General features: G+C 27.5%; 1 protein-coding gene across 16 annotated transcripts in view; it reads left to right on the top strand.

Annotated features, from left to right (window-relative positions):
• LOC123292476 (dynamin) overlaps positions 1 to 19,258 on the top strand; it is a 49,515-nt gene extending 30,257 nt beyond the window's left edge. For 6 of the 16 annotated variants that reach the window (XM_044873166.1, XM_044873161.1, XM_044873158.1 and 3 more), the window contains 6 exons: positions 1,819 to 1,938; positions 3,025 to 3,039; positions 6,593 to 7,055; positions 7,324 to 7,474; positions 9,185 to 9,304; positions 18,998 to 19,258. In XM_044873166.1, the coding sequence (XP_044729101.1) occupies positions 1,819 to 1,938; positions 3,025 to 3,039; positions 6,593 to 7,055; positions 7,324 to 7,474; positions 9,185 to 9,304; positions 18,998 to 19,064 (936 nt within the window). In that variant the 3' untranslated portion in view covers positions 19,065 to 19,258. Of the gene's footprint in view, positions 1 to 1,818; positions 1,939 to 2,053; positions 2,063 to 3,024; positions 3,040 to 6,592; positions 7,056 to 7,323; positions 7,475 to 7,710; positions 7,796 to 9,184; positions 9,459 to 18,997 lie in introns of those variants that run through there. The other 10 variants (XM_044873167.1, XM_044873164.1, XM_044873160.1 and 7 more) reach the window with 6 other exon arrangements.
• Positions 19,259 to 22,454: the final 3,196 nt, after the last annotated feature.

Here is a 22,454-nt window from a genome sequence, read left to right as displayed (position 1 = left end):
ACCAACCTTCAAATGATTCGTGTCAAAATTTGACGTCTGTAAGTCAATTAGTTTGTGAGATAGAGCGTCTTTTGTGAAGCAACTTTTGTTATTGTGAAAAAAATGGAAAAAAAGGAATTTCGTGTTTTGATAAAATACTGTTTTCTGAAGGGAAAAAATACAGTGGAAGCAAAAACTTGGCTTGATAATGAGTTTCCGGACTCTGTATTTTTTCCCTTCAGAAAACAGTATTTTATCAAAACACGAAATTCCATTTTTTCCATTTTTTTCACAATAACAAAAGTTGCTTCACAAAATATGTTCTTTTCATAACTTTTCACTAAATTTCAAAAGCGATTGTTATCTGACACGATATGATCGCTTTTCAAAACTTTTGCTTTAATTAAAATTCGTCGGGTTTTCAGTATAAAATACTGAAAAACATCTTTTAAAGAATTGAAATATAGGAGTTGAATATTATAATTTGAGAATTTCAAAACATAATTTTCATTTTACGTCATCATGTACACTAAGTAAAAATAAACGCAAAAGTTGAACTATTCTAAGTGATGTTACTATAACAGTACATGTAATTCACATATAATATTCTATGTATATCACATAGAATGGTAAAACACGTGCATTTTTTGTGACACAGAGTGTATTTATGATAATGAGAAGCAGAAATATAATTTAATTTAGTCCCATATCGACGCTTCTTATCAGGGTTCGAGGATATATATCAATGGATATATATCATGATATATATCCGATATGTATCACATGAATTTTTTTGATATATATCAATACAAAAATGATTAAAAATATTTAATATTATTTAGTAATTTTTGACGTTTGTTACTGTATTTCTGCTTCCCAAATTTGATGGCATTTTAGCAGAGTTAAAACATACTAATACCAAGTTCTAATCGTGTCTTGTCAGAAAAAGTTCGTAACGCAAGAGTAAGTTTAAGTAAGATTCAGAATCGGAAGATGATCTACCTTTTTCTTCTTTGAAGTCTAACCAAGCACAATTATGAATACGACATTTTTTTAATTTGATAATTAACAGTTTATTACGAATGACTGACGACTGATTTGATAATTAGGTAATAGACTGATTATACTCTAAAGTTATTATTTGTAATAATTATTGTTTTGTTACTTAAGTGTAGGTATGACCATTGACTGAATAGAATTTATAAAATTGTTTTATTTGTTCGAGTTTTATTTATAAAATTTTATGATTTTTAGTTGATTTTGCCAAATCTAGACGAATATTTTATGTTTTGCTTTCATTTGTCTGATTTTAAGTACCTTAATAAATAAATCATTTTAGTTTTTTTTAAATATCAAAATTTTGATATATATCGGATATATATCAAAAATATCCGATATTTTGATATTTATAATAAATATCGGATATTTTCGAACCCTGCTTCAAATGAATGTTACACAGTTCATAAATTTCCACACAATTTTCATGTTCCGACAATTTTTACAGAATATGTTATGTAACTTCCAGTTTGTTTTTATTTTTGCTTGTTTCCAAAATAAGAAAATGAATTATGTAGGAAGAAGATAAGTAATACTAGACTTTATAAGAAGCGTCGGTATCGATTTAAACATTTGTGGAAGGACTATATACGTATAACTAAGACATGAACACTATACGCCACTCTTTTTAATAGCACTAAAGGGCTTGGAATTTTAATTGTAAATATATTTGGATAGTTTAAATACGTATGAAATCGTATCTAGTGGGTGCTCAGCCTTGCTTACAATACATTTTATATACTTGAAATTTTTTTGCTAATAAATTTTTTAAAATTCCCACAGGATTATAAGCAATTAGAATTGAGTTGTGAAACTCAAGATGACGTCGATTCATGGAAAGCATCATTTTTACGTGCTGGTGTATATCCGGAGAAATCAACAGAAAAAACAGAAGGAGAAGAAGTTAGTATTTTTCAAAAATTTATTTGCTTACTATTTACTTTTTATCCCATAATTTTTTCTTTACATTTTATTCAGTTTCTTTTTTTATTAAGTTTAAATTATATGTGTCTTACAGAAACCTCGGGCAAGTATTTCTCTATTTACGAACTAGGTTTGAAACAACAAAAATTTTTTCGTTTGATTTTTTTTTTATTTGTTTTCTTTATACTAATACTTAAATTTAGTAGGTTATCTAATTTATCAAAAAATGAAAAGATGCAATTTTTTTAATTTCTGGTTTAAAACAACAATAATCATTAGTATGACAGTTCGAAAGTTATAGACAAAATAAGTAATAAAACAAACAATTGACTTAATTGTTGAAATACCATGTATAGACAATGTTGATTACACAATCGTTTGTATTTTACGTCATGTAAGGAAAGAAAGATAGCCACTCTGATATAGCCACGCATACATAACTGATATTAACATATAATAAATACTATACAATTTGCGCACTTGCGGGTAAACAGTGATGTTTACGAAAAAATGTTTCAAACAAAAGATGCTTATTTTTTTATAAGAAACATTTTCTACATTAAACTTTTGTTCTATCTCTAACGGTTTACAAGATGGGTCCTATGAGTCCAGACGGACAGACAGACATACAACCGGAAATGGACTGATTAGGTGATTTTATGAACAACACATCCTTAACTTGCAAACATTTTTTTGAACGTATCTTTTCATTTTTCATTAAACTTGGATAAAATTTTGGAATATTTGTTTACGATAATCTAAACCATTTTTTTGGAGTGTGTATTGATTGCGTCCGATTTCATTTTCCTTTCATGCAATCTTCAGGGTAAACCGCCTTTTGTTTAATTAGTCAAATTTCTAATGTTCAGAATTTTCAAGTATATAAACTAACGAGAAGATATATAAATAATATTAATTTTTAATAATTTGCTTTAATCTTGTAAATTCTGAATTGTATCTGATATCCCCTTATTTCTTGGTTTTCTTTTGTTTTTTTTTACTCCAAATATAAATAAAATTATAGTATTTATTCATAATATTAACTGCTAATGCTTACTTATGCAGGGTGATGGGTTTGAGGTTGGTATATTTATAAAATATATTAGTATCTAAAGTAGGTAGCGCATGAATGTGCTTAAATATTGTACTACAAAACATTTACAAACTTTTCTAATGGGTAGAATGTTTAAAATATTTAAATACGATAATTTTTTGTCTCAATAGGCCTTTTTCCTGATATTGACTTCAATGTACCTCTCGTTAAAATTTGAAAATGTGCGAAAATAGATGACAAGATCTGGAATCTAAATAAAAATCGATTAATAAACATAAAAGATACAAGCAATTAAATAACTTCTGATATATAGTCTTTATGGCAATTGCAGTTATGGCGTCACCAAGTGTTATTTTCCTTTTTTTCTATTTGAACATTTAAATTCTTCATATTTTCGTAGTTATGGATGTTATCCAAAAATTGATTTTACACGATGTTTTGGCACGATAACGAAAAAATTTTAGGACAAAGGCTTATTCCTAAATCAATTATTTTTTTAATCTTATAATGCGTATTCTGATTACTAATCATACATTTCACTTCATGGAAGTTGCAGCCAGACGCGAAGTCAGACAACACATAACAACGCGTGTGTAAAGACTGATTAAATTATTTTTTAAATGAATTATAAAATATTCCTTCTACCCACAGAAAAAAAATAAACAAAACACAAAATTTTCATATTTCATCACAACAAAAATGAAATCATTTCGGAAGCACCATTAATTATTTATTTTTATTCAAAATTGTTATTATCCTTTACTTTATCTTACTAAAAGAAAACCTCAAGTATTTTTTTCTTCCTGGTTTGAATTTTAGGAATAAATTTTTTTATTAAATACCTTAATTATCACAATACTCACAAACCCACAATTCACTAGTGAATGTTTTTGCACTAACGGAAAACTCAAAATGTATAGTGTGATTGCGTTGTAAGTAGTTTATAGAATTTTTCTACTTATTTTCTTCTCTTTTATTGGAACTAATAAATAATTTTTTTACCAAAATAAAACTTCTGGGCGGATTACTTATGTTGGTTAATTTTACAGTTTGTGGAGGCTTCCAAAAAAACTTAATGCATAAAAAACATATTAAAATTATTTGGGACACTTGATCATACATAAAAAATTTCATTGCGAAAGAATGTACTTAAAGCCGTGGTATCACTTAAACAAGTATGTGCGTATATATAAATAATACCATAAATTGGTATATTAATGACTTATTTTTTGTTTGGATAAGTAAATAAATAAATTACGTAATTAATTAAATACAATATAACTAGCCGTAATTAAATTGCTCAGAACATTGTCATATTGTCCGAATCATTCTAGGCATATAATATCAAAAGAAATTCTTTAAAAGCAGCATCTTATTTTGAGGCCACTACACTTAGAATGACACAGTAGTCTGTAGATAATTATTATGACTCTTATTTTATTACGCACATAAATGTTTCAGTTATAATCGAGGAAATAAGGTATTTGATCCAGGAATCGTCTTCGTGCTAGTAGCTTTTTGTAGAAGTCGGTAGAAAATGTTTGTCTGAGTGTACTTAACAAAATCATATTTATGCGAGCTAAAGTTTTTTCGAATTACAATCATAATGTGAGACAGAAGTACCCTATTTTACGATATTTTAAACTCGTATTTTTTTAAAACGCTTATATATTGAGAACGGTGAGGTTTGGTAAAAATTGGCAGGAGTAAAAAAAAAGCATAGAATTGTTCAAAAAATAAAATCGAATGGCTTACTAATTAAATTTTTGACCGGAATTACAAAATATTCTTTATTTTCATCAATAAAGACGGAAATACGGATTTTTTTTCAAATGCTTATATCTTGAAAACGGTGAGGTTAGGTAAAAAATGTCGAAAGATCAAACTCGTCCCACTTGATGGACGTAAATCGAAAAAACTTTAGTTGGCACGAATATGATTTTATTGAGTGCAGTCAGACAAACATTATTCACCGGCTCTCATAAAAATCTAATGGCGCAACTCCTGGGTCAGACTGTTTTTTCGATTTTATTTTCTCGATTATTATATTATGCTTGAAGTATGGTTTATAATTGCATTGCATTAAAGAAACCCAAACTTTACGAAACTAAAAGAATCGACTCAAAGCGAGATATTTTATATCCATACTAATATTATAAATGCGAAAGTAACTCATTAATTTATCAAGCATTAGCTAATGTTTAAATAAAAAATAAACTTAATAGTCAGTGCCTTTTTAAATAAATATGCAATACGTAATTGAGCACCACACTTTAAATTAGTAATTTGTTATATTCTCAAAATAAAATATCTCTGATTAAATTATATATATATATTTTTTTTTATTCAACTCATATTGAAATACTTTCATAACCATTTATATCATAATAACAAAATTTTGTAAAAATTCATTTACCAGTTTATTCGTCTGAAAATTCGATTAAAAACCCCATTTATTTGGATTTAAATGATTTTGCTGGAAACATCCATACTAATATTATAAATGCGAAAGTAACTCTGTCTGTCTGTTACTCTTTCACGCCTAAACGGCTGAACGGATTTTGATGAAATTTGGTATGGTGATAGATGATAACCTAGAAATGGTCATAGGCTATAAATAATCACGCCATCGTTCTTAGGGGGTAGGCAGTAGGCAGATAACTAAATTGAGTTAGTGATTTTTAGTCGTTTTTGTTGGGCCTTTTGCTCTTTCACGTCTAAACGGCTGAACAGATTTTGATGAAATTTAGTAAGGTAATAGATGGTTACCTAAAAACGGATATAAGATCAAAATGATCACGTCATCGTACTTAGGGGGTAGGAAGTAGGCAGAAAACTGAATTGAGTTAGTGATTTTTTTATGGTTTTTGCTGGGAGTTTTGCTCTATCATGCCTAAACGGCTGAACGGATTTTGATGAAATTTAGTTAGGTGATAGATAGTAACCTAGAAAAGGATATGGAATATGGGAGGAGGGGTGAAAGTGGGAATGTTGCCCAGCAAAGCGGGTAGTTCACAGCTAGTAGTTGATAAATGAAAGAAACCATTGTTGTTAATTTATAGATGCAAGTTTGAAAGAATCATTAAACGTATTTATGCTAATTTTACAACAATGCGAGAGAGAATTCCATAAATTTCCTAGGGGCTAATTGAATACACTCATGAAAAAGACATTAATTAACTTCAAAAGTCACATTTTGTTAAGTTACAAACAAAAGAATTTTCTTCAAAAAATGTACCATGTTTTACGTATCATCCATAGTTAAGCAATAAAATTCCGTTAAACTATGAGAGGTAGAAATTAGACATATGAAAGTTTTCGAAAAAATGATTGAAAGAAGCTTTGGAGTGATTTATTGTCTTTCTAACCCGCCTCTTCCTCAGGTGCTCGAACTATTATAAAAAATAGCTACAATGAAGTTTGATATCAAAGGTGTAAAAACTTTAGTAAATTTTAATCGGCAATTATAAATCATATTTTGAGGGTTTGTGATCATTGTTAAAGGGAATTTTATTCTCTTGGTAGCGGTTACAATAATATGAAAGCATGCTTACAATATTGTATTAATGTTATTATCAGGGTGATGGTGAATCAGGGTTACAAAGTTCAATGGATCCACAATTAGAGCGACAAGTGGAAACAATTCGTAATTTAGTTGACAGTTATATGAGGATTGTAACAAAAACAACACGTGATCTTGTACCAAAATGTATTATGATGATAATCATAAACAATGTGAAAGATTTTATAAATGGTGATTTACTTGCTCATCTATATGCAACGGGTGATCAACAAGGTATGATGGAAGAATCAGCGGAAGCGGCAACAAAACGTGAAGAGATGTTACGCATGTATCATGCTTGTAAAGAAGCCTTACATATTATTGGTGATGTTAGTATGGCAACAGTTAGTACTCCTGTACCGCCACCGGTGAAAAATGATTGGCTAGCAAGTAGTTTAGATAATCCTCGGCTATCACCTCCATCACCAGGTGGACCACGTGCGAGACCAGCACCAAACATGTCACAAGTTGGAAGTATGGGTAAGAATTTAGTCATATCGTGAGATTTTTAGCACATAATCATAAATGTGGGAAATTCGTTTAAGGGCTCATAAATGTTGTTGTTCAAAGGAATCCAAACAATTTATATGAATGGCATGGTTTTTTTGAAAAAATTTCTATTCTATATTGAATTATTTTCATTAAATACTCAAATTTGAAACTTCCCATCTATATGATTTTGTGCCTTATACGTTCTGAATATTTTATGCAAAAAAAAAAACTAAATTGTTGAATGATATTTATATAGGATCATTGGGAGGAGGTTCAAGGGCACCACCACCAGTACCCGCTTCAGGAAGACCAGCTCCAGCAATTCCAAATAGACCTGGCGGAGGTGCACCACCTCCACCACCAGGTAGACCAACAGGCCAAGGCCTACCAGCACCATTAATACCATCGTGAGTAAAATATTTACCAATTATAATGTTAATTTGTTTCATTTGTTTGTCAAATATATTTCATTCATTTAAATTATTTTTCAACTCGAATCATTATTTTTTTTTTTACAAATCTTGCATGCTTTGGGTGTAGTTTTAATTTAATTTTGTTTCGAAATATTCACTTTTGTATTACTAGTTGTACCATTTGTGATGTTCCGTATGTGCAACAAATGGTGATGGTGTTTTGTTTTCAGGAGGCGTTAAATGCCGCTTTTCATCTTGTTAAAAATCTAAATAAATCCACCAGCATTCACAAATAAAAAATACATAACCTAGCATAGGAAAAATCGTTAAAAACTAATTTTATGTTATCCTCGAATAAAAATGTCTGCTTACATACATAAAAAAAGATTGATTATTCTGTAAAGTCGTATAAACACGCAATATGATTTTCCAAAAAAAATAAAAAAATAACGAATTCGTGCAATCAATTTGTTAAAGATAATATTTAATATTCATTGGTGGAAAGCATATTCGACTAACATCACTTCATATTAACATTTAACACGAATGATTATTAAATAGGGGGTATTTTTGCAATTTTTGCAAAAACGTTTTGAGAAATGTTTCAGAAGATGTCTAGAAATTTTATCTAAGAGAAATTTTGGGGCTCCTATTCTTTAATGCTTCCAAATGGGTTTAATCGATTATTGAATTATTATCCTCGAAATAGGAAGGCAATCATTTGTTTTCAGTTCAATTCAACAGTATCTATATTCAATTACTATAGCGATTTACAAAAAAAAGTTGGTGATAGCATGGATTAATGGAATATATTACTGATCCTGATTGAACGCTTTGTACCATTCGTACGTTCATGTCTTGATAATTTCTCTTACTCTTTAGCGACCCGGTGTATAAGATATAAGATTTGAGACAAATTTTTTATTCAGTTATTTTGTTGATTGTAAAAATTGTGACGCCTAATGAAGTGTGTAGACTTAATTAGGTGTTCTTTCTAACTGCGTTTTATCACACCATCTTAAAATTTCATATAATTCCAAAACATTTCTCACAAAAATTCGTTTTTATATATCAAAAATTTGAAGAGCAGATTTTTCATAGTTTTTTCTCTTCAAAAGCATCAATTTTTCCTACCCGAAACAAATATTAAACGATACTATTGATCATGTCGCTGAATTTTCGTGCTAATTTAGAATAATTAACAGCATGCTTAAATAACATTGTTAATTTGTTTTTACAATACATATCGTTAAATATTTTGTAAATATTCATTTTTTTATATTCATTAAAGTATAAAATTAAAAAATAGTTGTAGTTTGTAAAGCTGTTGCATTAGTCTTGAAAACAAAAATTGAAAATTTATGAAATTTTAAATTATCTGAAATTTAACATTTTTCAAAATTATATTGTTGTGTAAGAATCAGATTCTATTGATTACATTTCATGCGTGAATATTGAAAGTTAAATAAGAAATAATTCGCATTAACTAATTACTAATTCCATAAATCTTATTTGCGTTTAAAACGACTTAACAGAATATCACAAAACTAACCAAATATAAGTAAATGCAATGGAAGAAAATATTGTATGTTAGTTCTCCATAATTAAATCATTTGTTAAACATTTTTGGGGGATTAACAACATAAAATCGATTTAAAAAAGTATATAAACTGACTTTGAGGTGTGTATATTATGTATGTACAGTCGCGTGGGCCCGCAGTCAGGCGGTGCAGGCTTCCAGGTGCCACAACGTGTTCAACAAGCAGTTGGCCAAGCGGTCACACAGGCGGCTGTCAATGAATTAGCAAACGTATTCAAATCCAAGTAAATCAAAAATAATTTCATCAATAAACAAATTAACACATCTATTTACTACTCACTACACAAATAATAATAATGTTCTTAAAAAAAAAAAAAAAAAAAAACAAATGAAAAATGCGGCCGTTTATTTAATGCTACCAATCTGAAAATATTTTTTCAAAAAAAATATGTTTGTTGTAACACACGGAAGCATTGTTGTTAATTTTGTTTAAATCAAAAACATATGGAGGGGGTATGTATTTTTAATTATTTTATTTTTTTAATGTTGGTATACCCTATTTTTCTTGTAATACAGAATGATGAAATCTAGGCGTGATTATTTTTATTGTAAAAAACGGAAAACAAACTCGATTTTCTTGTTAATACTTCGAATTTACGGCATTTGAGGTAACGGAAGTCTATTGAATGACTGCGTTTATTTAATAAAAGAACTTACAAGCATTTCAAAGCAAAATGACGACTGTTGAAAAGGTTGAATTTTATCAGTCAGGGCACGGCGGGCTTTTTGAAATCGCACTTGTTTATTTCACTATTTTGCTAATCTAAATTTGTTGGCAAGCGAAAAGTATGATGCAATTCAAATGATACACAGTAAATTTTCAGCACAATCAATATCCACCATTTTGTTTTAGAGTTCTTAAAAAGTGTTTTAGTCGTTAAACGCAACTAATATCTATTAATTAAAGATACAAATAATATTTCGGGAAAATTTTTAACTCATAAGATATGGAAGTTTTATTGGTGTCGCGTGGAATTACTCCATTTTTACGAAATGATATCGTACCTCGAAAATATAATAAAATTATCATTCTTTAAATAAAGACATTTAACAATTTCAATGCTTAATTCTATAATTGAACATTAAGCCATCGCTTTTAACTTCCATACATCTCTCTTATACAATCCGCCGAAAATCAACGCGAGATTTATAAAAAGTATATGACGCGACGCTAGTAAATTCATACCATTCGTGCATTCGTTCGTTAAATGGAATGAATTACAAAAAGTTGCGAGCGCTTGAATTGTTAAGTGTGAGTATTTGTTGTTCTGAACTTACACATTCAATATTCATCATTTTTTACAAAACTGAATAAGAAAATCAAGCCATCACTGAATTGATTCATTATTCTGCCTTACAACTTTCTTTTATTACTTTTTTTTATCGCACTATACAATTTTACTCAATTTATGAACTATTTTATAAATAATAATTTATTATTTTAGTAAGATTGGCAACATTATTTAATCGGCAAATGTTATTAATTTTATTATCTAAGCAGACTAACACACACTTAATTATAATGGCGTTATTTAATTATTTGTCTATATATATATACATATTATTATGATTATACTAATCATTAGTAGTAATTAAGTAATAAATAATAATTTAGCATTTAAAAAAGAAAAACCACTAATATATATAGAAAGTGACCCAACGATCCCAGCAAACAACACTATGTCTTTTAAAGACATTTTATTAGTACAGTAAAGATAATTATTTTACGGAGAATGATTAGTAGATAGTCGATATGCTGAAAAATTTGTAATTTGACAAAAAACAAGATGCTGATTGATTTATAAAAATAAACAACATCAGGGTTCAACATCTTGTTACAGTTCTACATATTTCAAAAAAAAACCTCAAATTGAAATTTATTCGGAAGATTTTCAAGAATTTCAATATTAAGGTAAATAAAATACAACTGGTTTTTACTTAGATTATTATTATATTGACGTGAACAGATTTTAAATCTAACTAATTAAACGGATAAGTCACCTTTAATAAGAGCCGTTTAGTGGTATGAAACAACTTTGTGGCAGCTAGTCTCTCAATTAATATCTTCCTTGACTTTTGTAACATTTAAAGTATTTGTTTAAAAAACCGTTTAAAGCTAGTTTAAGTCTCAAAAAATGCATATTGTCAATTTTATAAAAAACTCAGCATCTAACACCAAAATTCATTTTTCTGAAGGGTATCGTCTCTGAGATCAAAATTTTCGAGTAGATGCCTTTAAATCGATTATTTTTATTGTACTAAACTATTTTATCGTTAAGACTATCTTGCATATATTATAATAATATTAATTGTTGTTGTACCGAAAATATATAAAAATAATAATATTTGTTGCCATTTCATCATCAGTCACTCACTGTTGTACACAAATACATAAGAAAAATTTGTAAATAAAAAATTCACATGAAAAAAGTTATTAAAAAAAAGTTAAATGTATCTATTCTGCATATATATATATATATATAAATATATATATTCACAACGAAAAATATGCAACATTTATTATATAAAAAATTTACACCTTTTATTTATAACTTGTTTGTTAAACGTACTTGAAGTTATATTAAAGATTTTCAATTTAAAGTATCGAAACAAATGCTTTTTCTAGTGCGACGCGCCAAACATAAATAAAAAGAAATAAATCTGTAATTTGGAAAAATATTTTTATTAAAGAATTTCGAAACTAACTACCTCTTTTGCGGAAATATTTTTGCTAAGTTTCATTGAAATTTAAATATGTTGTAACTAGCTGATGTTCGTCCGTTTTGCTGGGAAATATTCAATGCTTCTTGTTTTAACATAACAAGTGCTAGTCAAACGTATGTTTTGTATATTTTAAGATGATGTAGAAAGTATTCCCTTCCTGCTGCATGATTAAACATTAAAAATATCATTGCTGGTGGTTGGATATATAGCATATAAAAGCATGTACTGTAAATTACATAAATTGGCGAATATCCATAAAAGATGTTACTATTTTAAAGATTTCCTGTAAACATCTTGTCATTAAATATAGCTTATTTTAATAACTGAACTCTTACTAAGTATTTTAAAAATCGCATCACGATATCTTCAGTAGATTTCTTTGGCATAGGAGTAAATATTTTTGTGGGACTATTTGGCATGATAACATATTCAAGTTTCATTGAAATTTAAATAAAATTTAGGTTCTTTTTTTAAAGATCAGGGTGTATTTTGGGAGAAAAAAAAACAGATCTAAAACCAACTTATTTTACTGTTAAAATTTAACTCAATTACTTAAATTTAAAATAATTTATAACATCAAGTCAGTTTAAAAACCAACGAATATTTCATTGCATTTAATAAAGAAATTTTATTTTCTGCAATGTAGTATCCAGTTTATTATCTAATGAGTGATAATTACCACACCTTTTAAGGATGGTGTGTTTCACGTCGTTAATCGTATTCATAATTTAATCCTATAAATAATCACTCCAGTAAAGTAATAAAACCTTAAAACATCACCCTGTGTACCATATGAAAACAAAAATATGTTTGAATAACTCAATTATGAAAAAAATTTTCTTATTTCAATGATTCAATTTAAATTCCTTGATTCAAAATATTCAATTCCTGCCTGGATAGGATTTTGTTACATTTACAGGAAAGTTTTAAATATTTTTTATTGCAATCTTTTAAGCACAACACGTAAATAAAATGTTTATTAACTTATCTGTGGGTGATTCGATATATTTTTTATAATGTTGTTTGTTAAATGAAAGTTACTGTACCTGGTTAAAGCATTACCGTTTTGCAAAACTATCTCATACAAATTTGGTGAATAAATGATTCAGGAAGAACGGTAAATTAGTAGTATATAAAGCGATTTGGTCATCAGCTATGTTGGAAGAAAAATGTGCCACAATAATTAACTATTTGATGCAGAACAATAAATGCTTGGAGACTCCTAAACGAATGTATGATCGGTTTTTGAAAATCTTACTTCGAAACAAAAATCGTTGACTTTGGCAGTTAATAGAACAGTATTGCATATGTTAGATGTATTTAACGTTCCGAAACGACTAAGAATTTTCTGCACTCATCTCGCTCAACTCAAAGATGAGACTCCTTGATTGCTGAAAAGAATTTAGTTGAAATAGAGGAAGGAGAAAGAAATTTAATTTAAGGTAGAACTAAATAAGAACTATGAACGAAAATCTATGTTTACGGAAAGATGGGCTCATTTTTTATTCATCAAATTTATGCATTGAATCTTTTAATGATAAGCATTTAAATAATATTCGTAGGATCAGTTCTCTCAATGTTAAAAAAATTGAGTTATTAAAATAATAATATCACTAAAATATGTTTCGTTTGTTTCTGGAAAATCTCAAATTTCGAATCCAATTATGTTAGGCATCTTGATTACTAAGCCCATTCATTTTAGTTCGAAAAAACTCACCAATTGCAGGTTAAAAATATATACTATTCGTATTACGAAAAAAGCTGGTCATGAAAGTATCAAAAATGCAATATGGTATTTTGAATTCTTGTTAAAAAATGACATAAATATAGAAATATACTTATATGTAGAAAAATTTACAAAATTATACGTCATATGAAAAATCTCTACTTTAAGTTTCGATTTTATCCCAATTTCATTGATAAGTAGTCCTTTCCTTGATCAGTAGTCATCATCAGTATGAATTAGCTAATCGTAATTACTCTTATTGTGTATGTTACACAAGAAGAGGTAGTTAGTCTTGGTATTCGAAATACGCGTTTATATAATGCAAAAATTGGTCTAGGAAATTGAGACAAAATCGAAATTTAATTCGAAATATCCTAGAGTTCTCATTTATTATCTTTGATAATATTTTTAAATCTCTTCTTTGTATAAGCAATATTTACACATTGTTGAGTAGCGGAAAATTATGTATATATCTTTCTTTAATTTTCGCTGCAATATAAATCTATTTCGTGTTGCATTTCTGACATCTTTTTGGCCAAAGATACAGGATGAAGCACAGGTGAAGTATACTCAGTGGCACAAAAAATGCACGGATTACATATAGTATTATATGTAATCCGTGCATTTTTTGTAATACTGAGATACGTTACTTCATCTGTGGGGTAAAGTCCATATAATATAAATAACGCATACAAAGTATGGGTTATTTACATCCCCTATTTGAAATACATAATAAAATCTTGTAGACGCTTAACTTTGAAAAAATTTGATTGAAAATTAAGGAAAAAATTATGAGAAACAGAAAAATACTTACTAATCAAAATGTCGTTTCAGTTTCATATGAACTTTTTTAAAAATAGTTAGAAAACAAAATCGATGTTTCCCCAAACACGGCTTTAGTTTTGTCAGTTTTTAAAAAAGATATCTTGAAATTAGTGAGAATATGCTAAAATATATTTTAAAAAAAGAAAAAAAACGAATAATGGTACTACTAAAGTAATAAAAAAAATAATTTATTGTTATTAAACAAAAAAGATTTATTTTTATTAATTTCAAATTATATTTTAAAAAATATATAAATATAAATAATGTTACAAACTATTAAAAAAGAAAGAAAGAAAAAATTGCTTCATGCTATGTAGAAAAAAAATTACTACTTAGATGTTACAAAAAAATAAAAATAAAATAAATAAATAAAAAATATAATTCAAACTTAAAAAATGAGTGAAGAGGAAATCGTGTTATCTAAAAATATTATACGATTCCATTTCACACAGATAGAAATTATAAAATTGTCATTTTTTTAGAAAATGGAATTGTAACCCTCACGTAACTAGAAATTTAATTTAAGTTTGAGTAATTTTTTTTTTTGAAAAACAATTTGTAAATGTATAGGTTTTGTCGTAGATGCACGTACAGAATCAAAATTATTAAATTGTATTATTTTTGCGAAATTCTATTGCAAATTTAACAATATTTTTCGATTTATCTCAAAGACATTTAATTTTCTTTTTTTATTAATTTTTCATATAGATCTTTTTTAATGTCTTCAGCTTTTTAAACAACTTTTGTAGTAAGGATTCGATAGTCTCAAATATTTTCGTGAATAATGCGGGTTCAAATCTCGTTTGGTTTAAAATTACGTTATAGTTTCTGCAATCCGCGACGGACAAAGGTTTTATTTCATTTGTATTTATTTTTACTAAATTATTTTGATTCAGTATGTGAATAAATTTAACAAATTTTTAGACAATTAGAGTCAGTCTGTTATATGAAAAAAATATCAATATGCCTTTGCAATTATATCAAGAAAAAAAAATTAAATAAGAATAGCTGTAAAAATTATAAAACATATAAGGCCATATTACTATATTCCGGGTACCTAAATTTTTTATTAATTATGCTGAATTTAATTGTTAATACAAAAAATAATAATAATAATAATTTATCGACTAAATTATTAATCCTAGTACTCTAGAACTTTTAAAACACAATCAAAAACTTATCGAGCAATAATCACTAATCAGTAAGTTCGAGGATTAATATATTTATTGATTCGTTAAATTTGACCAACGGTACTTTGATAAATTCAAAGTATTCATTAGCATAAAATTATTTTGGACAAATCATTTTTTATTCATTTCTGTGAAATTAATTCGCTTTACATATTATCGTCGTTAAATAATATATTTTAAAGTTTATTCCAGTTTTATAAATAATTCCTTCAACGCTTAATTAGAGCCTTGGCAATCAAAAACTTCCGCCACCAAACTTAGACAAATTTAAATCTATGGCCAGCCTATTCTATCGCTTCTCTTTCCTTGCTGTTTTTCGATCGTCACCAACATTGGAAACTGTGGGTTGTCATCCAATACCTGCTTGGCAGTGACATTTTTACTGCTACCAATAATCTGATTGGTTTTATTAGTCACATAGAAAGGAACAACTTTGTCTTTAGGGTGACTGCAACATCGCGCATGTGTCTTACAGCTTCATAGGAAACAATACTGTTCTAGTTGATCTATCTCCGAATCTAAAGCAACCCGGTTTGCCTTAAGTAAATGGTGATATCTACTTGTAATCAGACTTCTAACACAATAATTCGAATTTTGTTTTAGAACAGGTAAAAGCCGAAGTTTTAGAGTACGTTTTTTTCATGAAGGGCAGATTAAGTTATTAAAAAATCATTTATTATCTCTTCTAATGTATGATGGGTACGTTGCTTCTAAGCCTAGAGACGCTGGATTTGTATCGAAACTTACGTATTAGGTGGGATGTAATTTTGAGGACATTCCTTGAACAAATGTTACGATCAAAACCTTGAAATAAAGTTAGTTGTCTTAAAATATTGAAAGAAACGAATGCGTAATATTGTGAATATTTATAAAATTGTCCTTCTAATCTGGAATATACTTTAAAATTATTACATTTATTAAAATTAAACTTACACGGTTTTAAATGATAAAAATTATCAAATAGTGTGTAAGATGGCGCACATGCAATAAGATCTTCCAAATAATTATGATTTAATTTTAAAATAAATTTGAAAAATTTTGATATTTTTAAAAAATCGATTACTATATTTAATGCTTATGAATAAATATTAAAAGAAAAAATTGTTAATAAGTCACTAAACATATTGTGTATATGAATTTCATGTAACAAAAAACAAAAATCGAAGTTAATAACACGAATTGATTGATTGTTATCTATTGAATAACTAACTTAGTAATGTTTATAAAAAAAAGTAATAATAATAAAAACATTGTTATTTAAACGTACCATACTTTTTGGGAGCTTTTTAAAAAAGTAGAAAATTTAATGAATGTTAAATATTTGTGCTTTGTAATTTTAAATTCACAGAGATATTAAAATATTCTCAGGTGCAAAGTAAAGTACACTTAGATCGCACCGTATATGAAATATTCTTCGTCGTAAATTATCGTTAAATAATCAATGGTGTTTTCATTTTCGTTGAAAAATTATTTCGTTATAGATATGAATAAATTTTCTTCACAGTTGTTTTTAAAAATAAATAATTTTTTTCTTGAATCGTGGTCAAATGCATTTGGATTTACAGGCTGTTACTTCTAACGCTGGTCATGAAGGTGTTTGAAATTGATTATTATTAAACCATAAATTATATAGTTAAATATATTTAAAAGTCACGAATGTAAGGGTTACTAGAGAGATTAACAGTTTACAATCGTTCTCTTACTCTCTTTAACAAGTATATTACTCTAATCAACTTATACAATGTTGCATTTCTAATACTCCATGACTAACGCTAACGGTAACAAACTGTATGCGAGATTACGTTTTTACGAAGGATAAATTAAAGAAGCAAAAAATTTAATTCACATTAAAAGTTTTATTTTGATTAAATCACAAATTTGCAGTAGCTTTCGAAGTCAATTAAATTTAGCGTGTATTTGTAAATTAGAAAAATTTTGAAAAGAAAAATCATGCAATATAATAATTGTACAGTGTTCGTCTCTTTAAAAAAATATTTTTGTTGCTTTTACCAAGACGTTTTAATTTTTGTTTTTGGATTTAATTTCGAAGATGCGTCGTACGATCTTGATATATTTTTATAGTGAATATTGTTTCACGAATGCCTTTACTTTATGTGATTACTAATTAGATGTGGAAAAAATATGCAGTTTTTCTGATTTTTTGTTGAATTTTTTTGTTAAATTTGTTGCCATATATGGAAAACTTATTTAATTTAATCGATGAAATACGGTAATTGACAATGGTAAATGGAATCTTAAAACTAGGTAACGATTTGCAAACTCTTAAAAATATCTACATTAATAAACATTAAAGGCATTTTCGAGACAAAAGGGAAGTTCGATGCAAGTCAAAGTAGTTAAAAATAAAGTAATTCAAGAAGTATTTATTTTGAATTTACATAACAAATAAAATTTCATTGCAAGTTTCGATTATCAGTCGTGGTGTTTCGTACATAATAAGTGAATGCTCTGTTATTAAATAACCTCGAAATTTTTAGACAAGTGGTTTATTTTTGTGCTAAATAATTAATGTTATAAACCTAGTGTTGGGATTTCCATCATCGAAATAAAATTTGTAGAACACAATCCTAAAACTTATGAAATACTTGTATAATATACTTGCGTAATAAGAAATCTGACCAAAATTAAGACGGTGATGCCAGATCAACGTGGAATAGCGAATAAAATTAACAATTTTAGATTATTCAGAAAATTATTTATTGTTAAGCATTAATGAAAAATAAAAATCATCAACAAAAAAAAAACTCCACGTTGTTAAATATTCCACTTTGTTTCTCGCAGTCCATAAAATTTGCAAATGAAAACTTGATAATAAAAATTCAAAAGTTTCTTTTTATTGGCAACAGTATATATTATTTTTTAATTTGTTAACAATAATTTTTTTTCGAAGTTTTCCAAATTTGTTATATTGTACATATTTAATTCCGTTAATTTGTTTGTAAATTGTTAATTCTTGGTTAGATCTCTCCCAGCCAGCGGAAAAAGACAAATATATTCAGTATTATTAAAAAAACAAGAAATAACAAACCATAAGCGCGTTTTATTGAAATTGTGTGTACTATTGCTTTAGTCAGAGGAGAAAATCGGTACTAAAGCTCTTAAAGTTAAATCATGCGCTTAAAATTATTATACTGTGTAAAAACATTCAAAGTGTATTGAAATTCTTATGTATATAGAAAATATATAAATAACTACAAAATCTAGACAAATAAGCATGTTCTAACTAATTTTTACCGCTTTGCTTTTTCCCCCAACCACCTTTCTTTCCAAACATTTGAGGGTTTTGGTTTAAAATATTTGTCCTCTTCCTTTTTCGGGATTTTTTTTGTTGTGGATTAAAATTGTGTATGCTTTCTAATAATATTTTCTCCGCCTAAATAGCTTAGATATATTTTTTTAATATTATTTTTCGGTAATTTGTAATTTTTCAGTCGCCCTGTTCCTAACATTCCGCCAAGGCTACCCGAGCGGCCGTACAACAATGGAAGGCAGTATTAACACAAAAAGTTTGATGAAATCAAATTTATTAGGACTTCTTTTTTTAATTTAGTGAAAATTGTGAATTTGAAACGAATGCGCAAGAGGTTGGGACCAAAAATCTTCTCTCTTCTATTTTGTATAAATGTGGACGTTTTTTTAGCACTGTTGTTTCGCCGCTACCAGTGAATACATATTTTGTTCTTAATTTTGTTATGTTTTTTTAGTTTAAAAAAACGAACATTGTATTTATTTTTAATTTTGGTTTTCATTTTCCATTTTTGGTATATTTTATGTATATTTTGAAAATTTGTTCCAGTTTTTTTTACTTATATCCTTTTGTTATGAATGTTAATCCAATTTCAAATTTTAAAATACGCATCATAAAAGAGTTGATGCATTTACAAATTGTTTTGAGGTTGTGTCACACTACTTAAAAATTTGGTTTCAGTAGTGTTAATGTTACAGTATGCTACAGTATGTTACATCGCTAGGTGTTATTTGTGGCTTACGGCAAATTTACCGTAGTAAACAACCTTGTTTACTACGATGAATTTATAAAAACTTCCATTTAAAAAAATTTGAATGAAAAGAAATTTCATGGTTTTATTAAACAATTGAACGACATCTGTTAACTTTACAGGAAAAAAACAGGTAAGGCAAATAATAAGCGATAATGAATGGGAGATGATACTTGCTTATATCGCCTGCGTACATGCATGAATCAAACTTATTCATTGTCTGCTAAAACCCGTTTAACGTAGTTCTATTTTAATCTTCTGTTTGTTGCAATAACAAATTACTCAAATTCGTTTACTTGAGATATAAATTTTAATTTATGAATTTCTGGATAAATACATAGGTCCACCTACTATACCACCTAACTTTTAACTAAGGAACAATTTTTTCCAATTTCAACTAATAATAGACGAATGTAGACTAATAAAGTGCAGTGTTGCCAGATCTCCCATTAAAATGGTAGGTCTCTCGTGCTTTGATAAGGTCTCTCGTCATATAGAATTCATTTTCCGAATTATAAATTTTTAAAGTCGGTAAAAATTCGAATTTAAGTAAAAATATAGAATCTACCTTCTAATGTTTTTTGTTGACCTTGCAACACTGATAAAATGATCAAAGAAAAGGACATTTATATAATTAACACCGAGCGATATTTTATTAATCAACATAATGTCGATCTGTGTTTAGTATAAATTCTGTGCGAATACACAACCTCATGAACAATGTATTAAGGAGATAACATAATGTCGATCTGTGTTTAGTATAAATTCTGTGCGAATACACAACCTCATGAACAATGTATTAAGGAGATAAATTATATAATTAGGGAGCATGTATTAAATCCTTGGTCACATGAATTAAAGTTAATTTCGAACTTTAATTTCAATCACAACAAAGAATAGATAATGCTCAAATATTTAATTTTATTTATTTATTATTTTTAAAACATGTTATTTTATAAAATTTTGTTTTTCTTTGTTTAACTGGATCAAACTTTCCTAATTTTTTATGTATATCAACAAATGGTGTTTCGTACAGCGAGTTATTATTATTTGTGAATACAACCAATACCCCTTCTTCGTTTTAAAAAACTATATACATTTTAATTATATATTTGTATATACAACAAATGTCATAAAATTTTGTATAATAAAACAAAAAATAGCACTGTAGTTTTGTTTTCGAGTCCTGTAAAGAAATGCTTAGGTATCCCAAATTTAGTTTACTTTTTCCAGCTTCTCCTTATCCTTTTCCTTATAATTTTAAAAAGAATCCTTGTATTTTTATTGTATTGCGCCTAATTTTTGTGGTATGTTTATTAGGCGAAGTAAAAAATTTCAGCCCACACACTGCTTAGAATTGGCAGCCTAAAAAATAATAAGCTATGATTTTCATCTGCCATGCAATGACATATCAAATTTTGTATTTCAAAAATTACGAAAATTAGATTTATTTGATGGTTGTATCCTGCTTAAAAAAATCCATTAAAAAAATTTGTTTTCCATTTCAATGAAAATTATTTATTTCAATGTTAGATTTTAAATTTAATCCCTGTGAAGTTGATCCCAATAAACATAAATCGTGGGGGTTTTTTAGGGCATCATTTAGATATCCTTCACTTAATAACAATTATTCTTAGAAAAGTATGTGTAGTGAGGAATCCTACAGCCTCTTGGTGTAGGATAAAAGTATTATTATATACTAAGCATTTTACTTATCCATACCAAAAATTCCTTTTATTTAAAGTTGATTAAGTAAAACCTGGCAAAAAAAATTATAATAGTTTATCAAATCCATAATAAATTTGGGCGGACTGAATGTGATCGAATATTAGAAAAATAAAACAATTTTAAGTAACCAATACGTAACGACTTAAAAATTTTTTAATTTTATAGAAGTTTTTTTTTTTTAAATAACATTGAAAGAAAATGATATTATCAATATCGGCGATATAAGGAAATATATACATCTGAAATCGAACGCACTCAGAATGCAAGGAGATGTAATTACGATTTTAGATTCAGATTTAGATTACGATTTCAGTGTAGAGATTAGAAAATGAGATATGGTTGAGCAGAGAGCAAAAGTAAGCAAAGGCTTATCAAATACCTACCTACGGTGTTCGTCTATATATTTTGCCCAAAAGCTAGTAATTTTTTCATAAGATAAAGTATATTTTTTTATATTATTTTACTAGAATATCAAAGTAATTAAACGCAAGTCTCTATCACGTTGCTAAAGGTATAACCTTATAGTAGAAGATTTACACATTAATAAAGACGATTAATAAAATAATAGCAATTGTGCTTCAGATTTTTTTAAAGAGTATTTCATAGCCTATTGAACTGCAACTTAATTATTCAACATTACATGGACTATTGAACAACGCATGCAAATTATTGATTTTCATTAGCAACAAGATCGTTCTTAAGGTAGTACCAGCATGAAATCACTTTTCGACAGATTTGGCCGAATTTTTTTTCTCGGGTTTATAATAGCTTTATTTATGAATTCCTAAAATTTCATAATTTTTGACCGTTTAGATCGCGAGATATTTAAAGACAAAGTTCGCGATTTTGAGGGTCATGTCCCATTTAAAGCATGTAAAATGTCCGGTCTCTCCAACTATTTTTTATGATATTATTATATATTGAAGAAAAGTAGAAAAAAATGTTTATACAATACAATTCTAAAAAAAAATTTAGAAATTAATTTTCACTTTCGAGATATTAATTTTGACGTAAATTGATCGAAATTGGGACGTTGGCATAATTATTTCCCATTTTAAACGGTCAAAATTTCTGAAACTTTGGGAATTAATAGTAAGCATTATTAAATTCTTAAATTTAATTTTTCGTTAAATTCTGTCGAAAAAAAAATTGTACCATTGCT

The sequence above is a fragment of the Chrysoperla carnea genome, chromosome 2 (genome assembly GCF_905475395.1).
Source record: "Chrysoperla carnea chromosome 2, inChrCarn1.1, whole genome shotgun sequence".
Lineage (NCBI taxonomy): Eukaryota > Metazoa > Arthropoda > Insecta > Neuroptera > Chrysopidae > Chrysoperla > Chrysoperla carnea.
The sequence above is the reverse complement of the archived record's forward strand: the minus strand, read 5'-3'. Positions and strand labels throughout refer to the sequence as shown.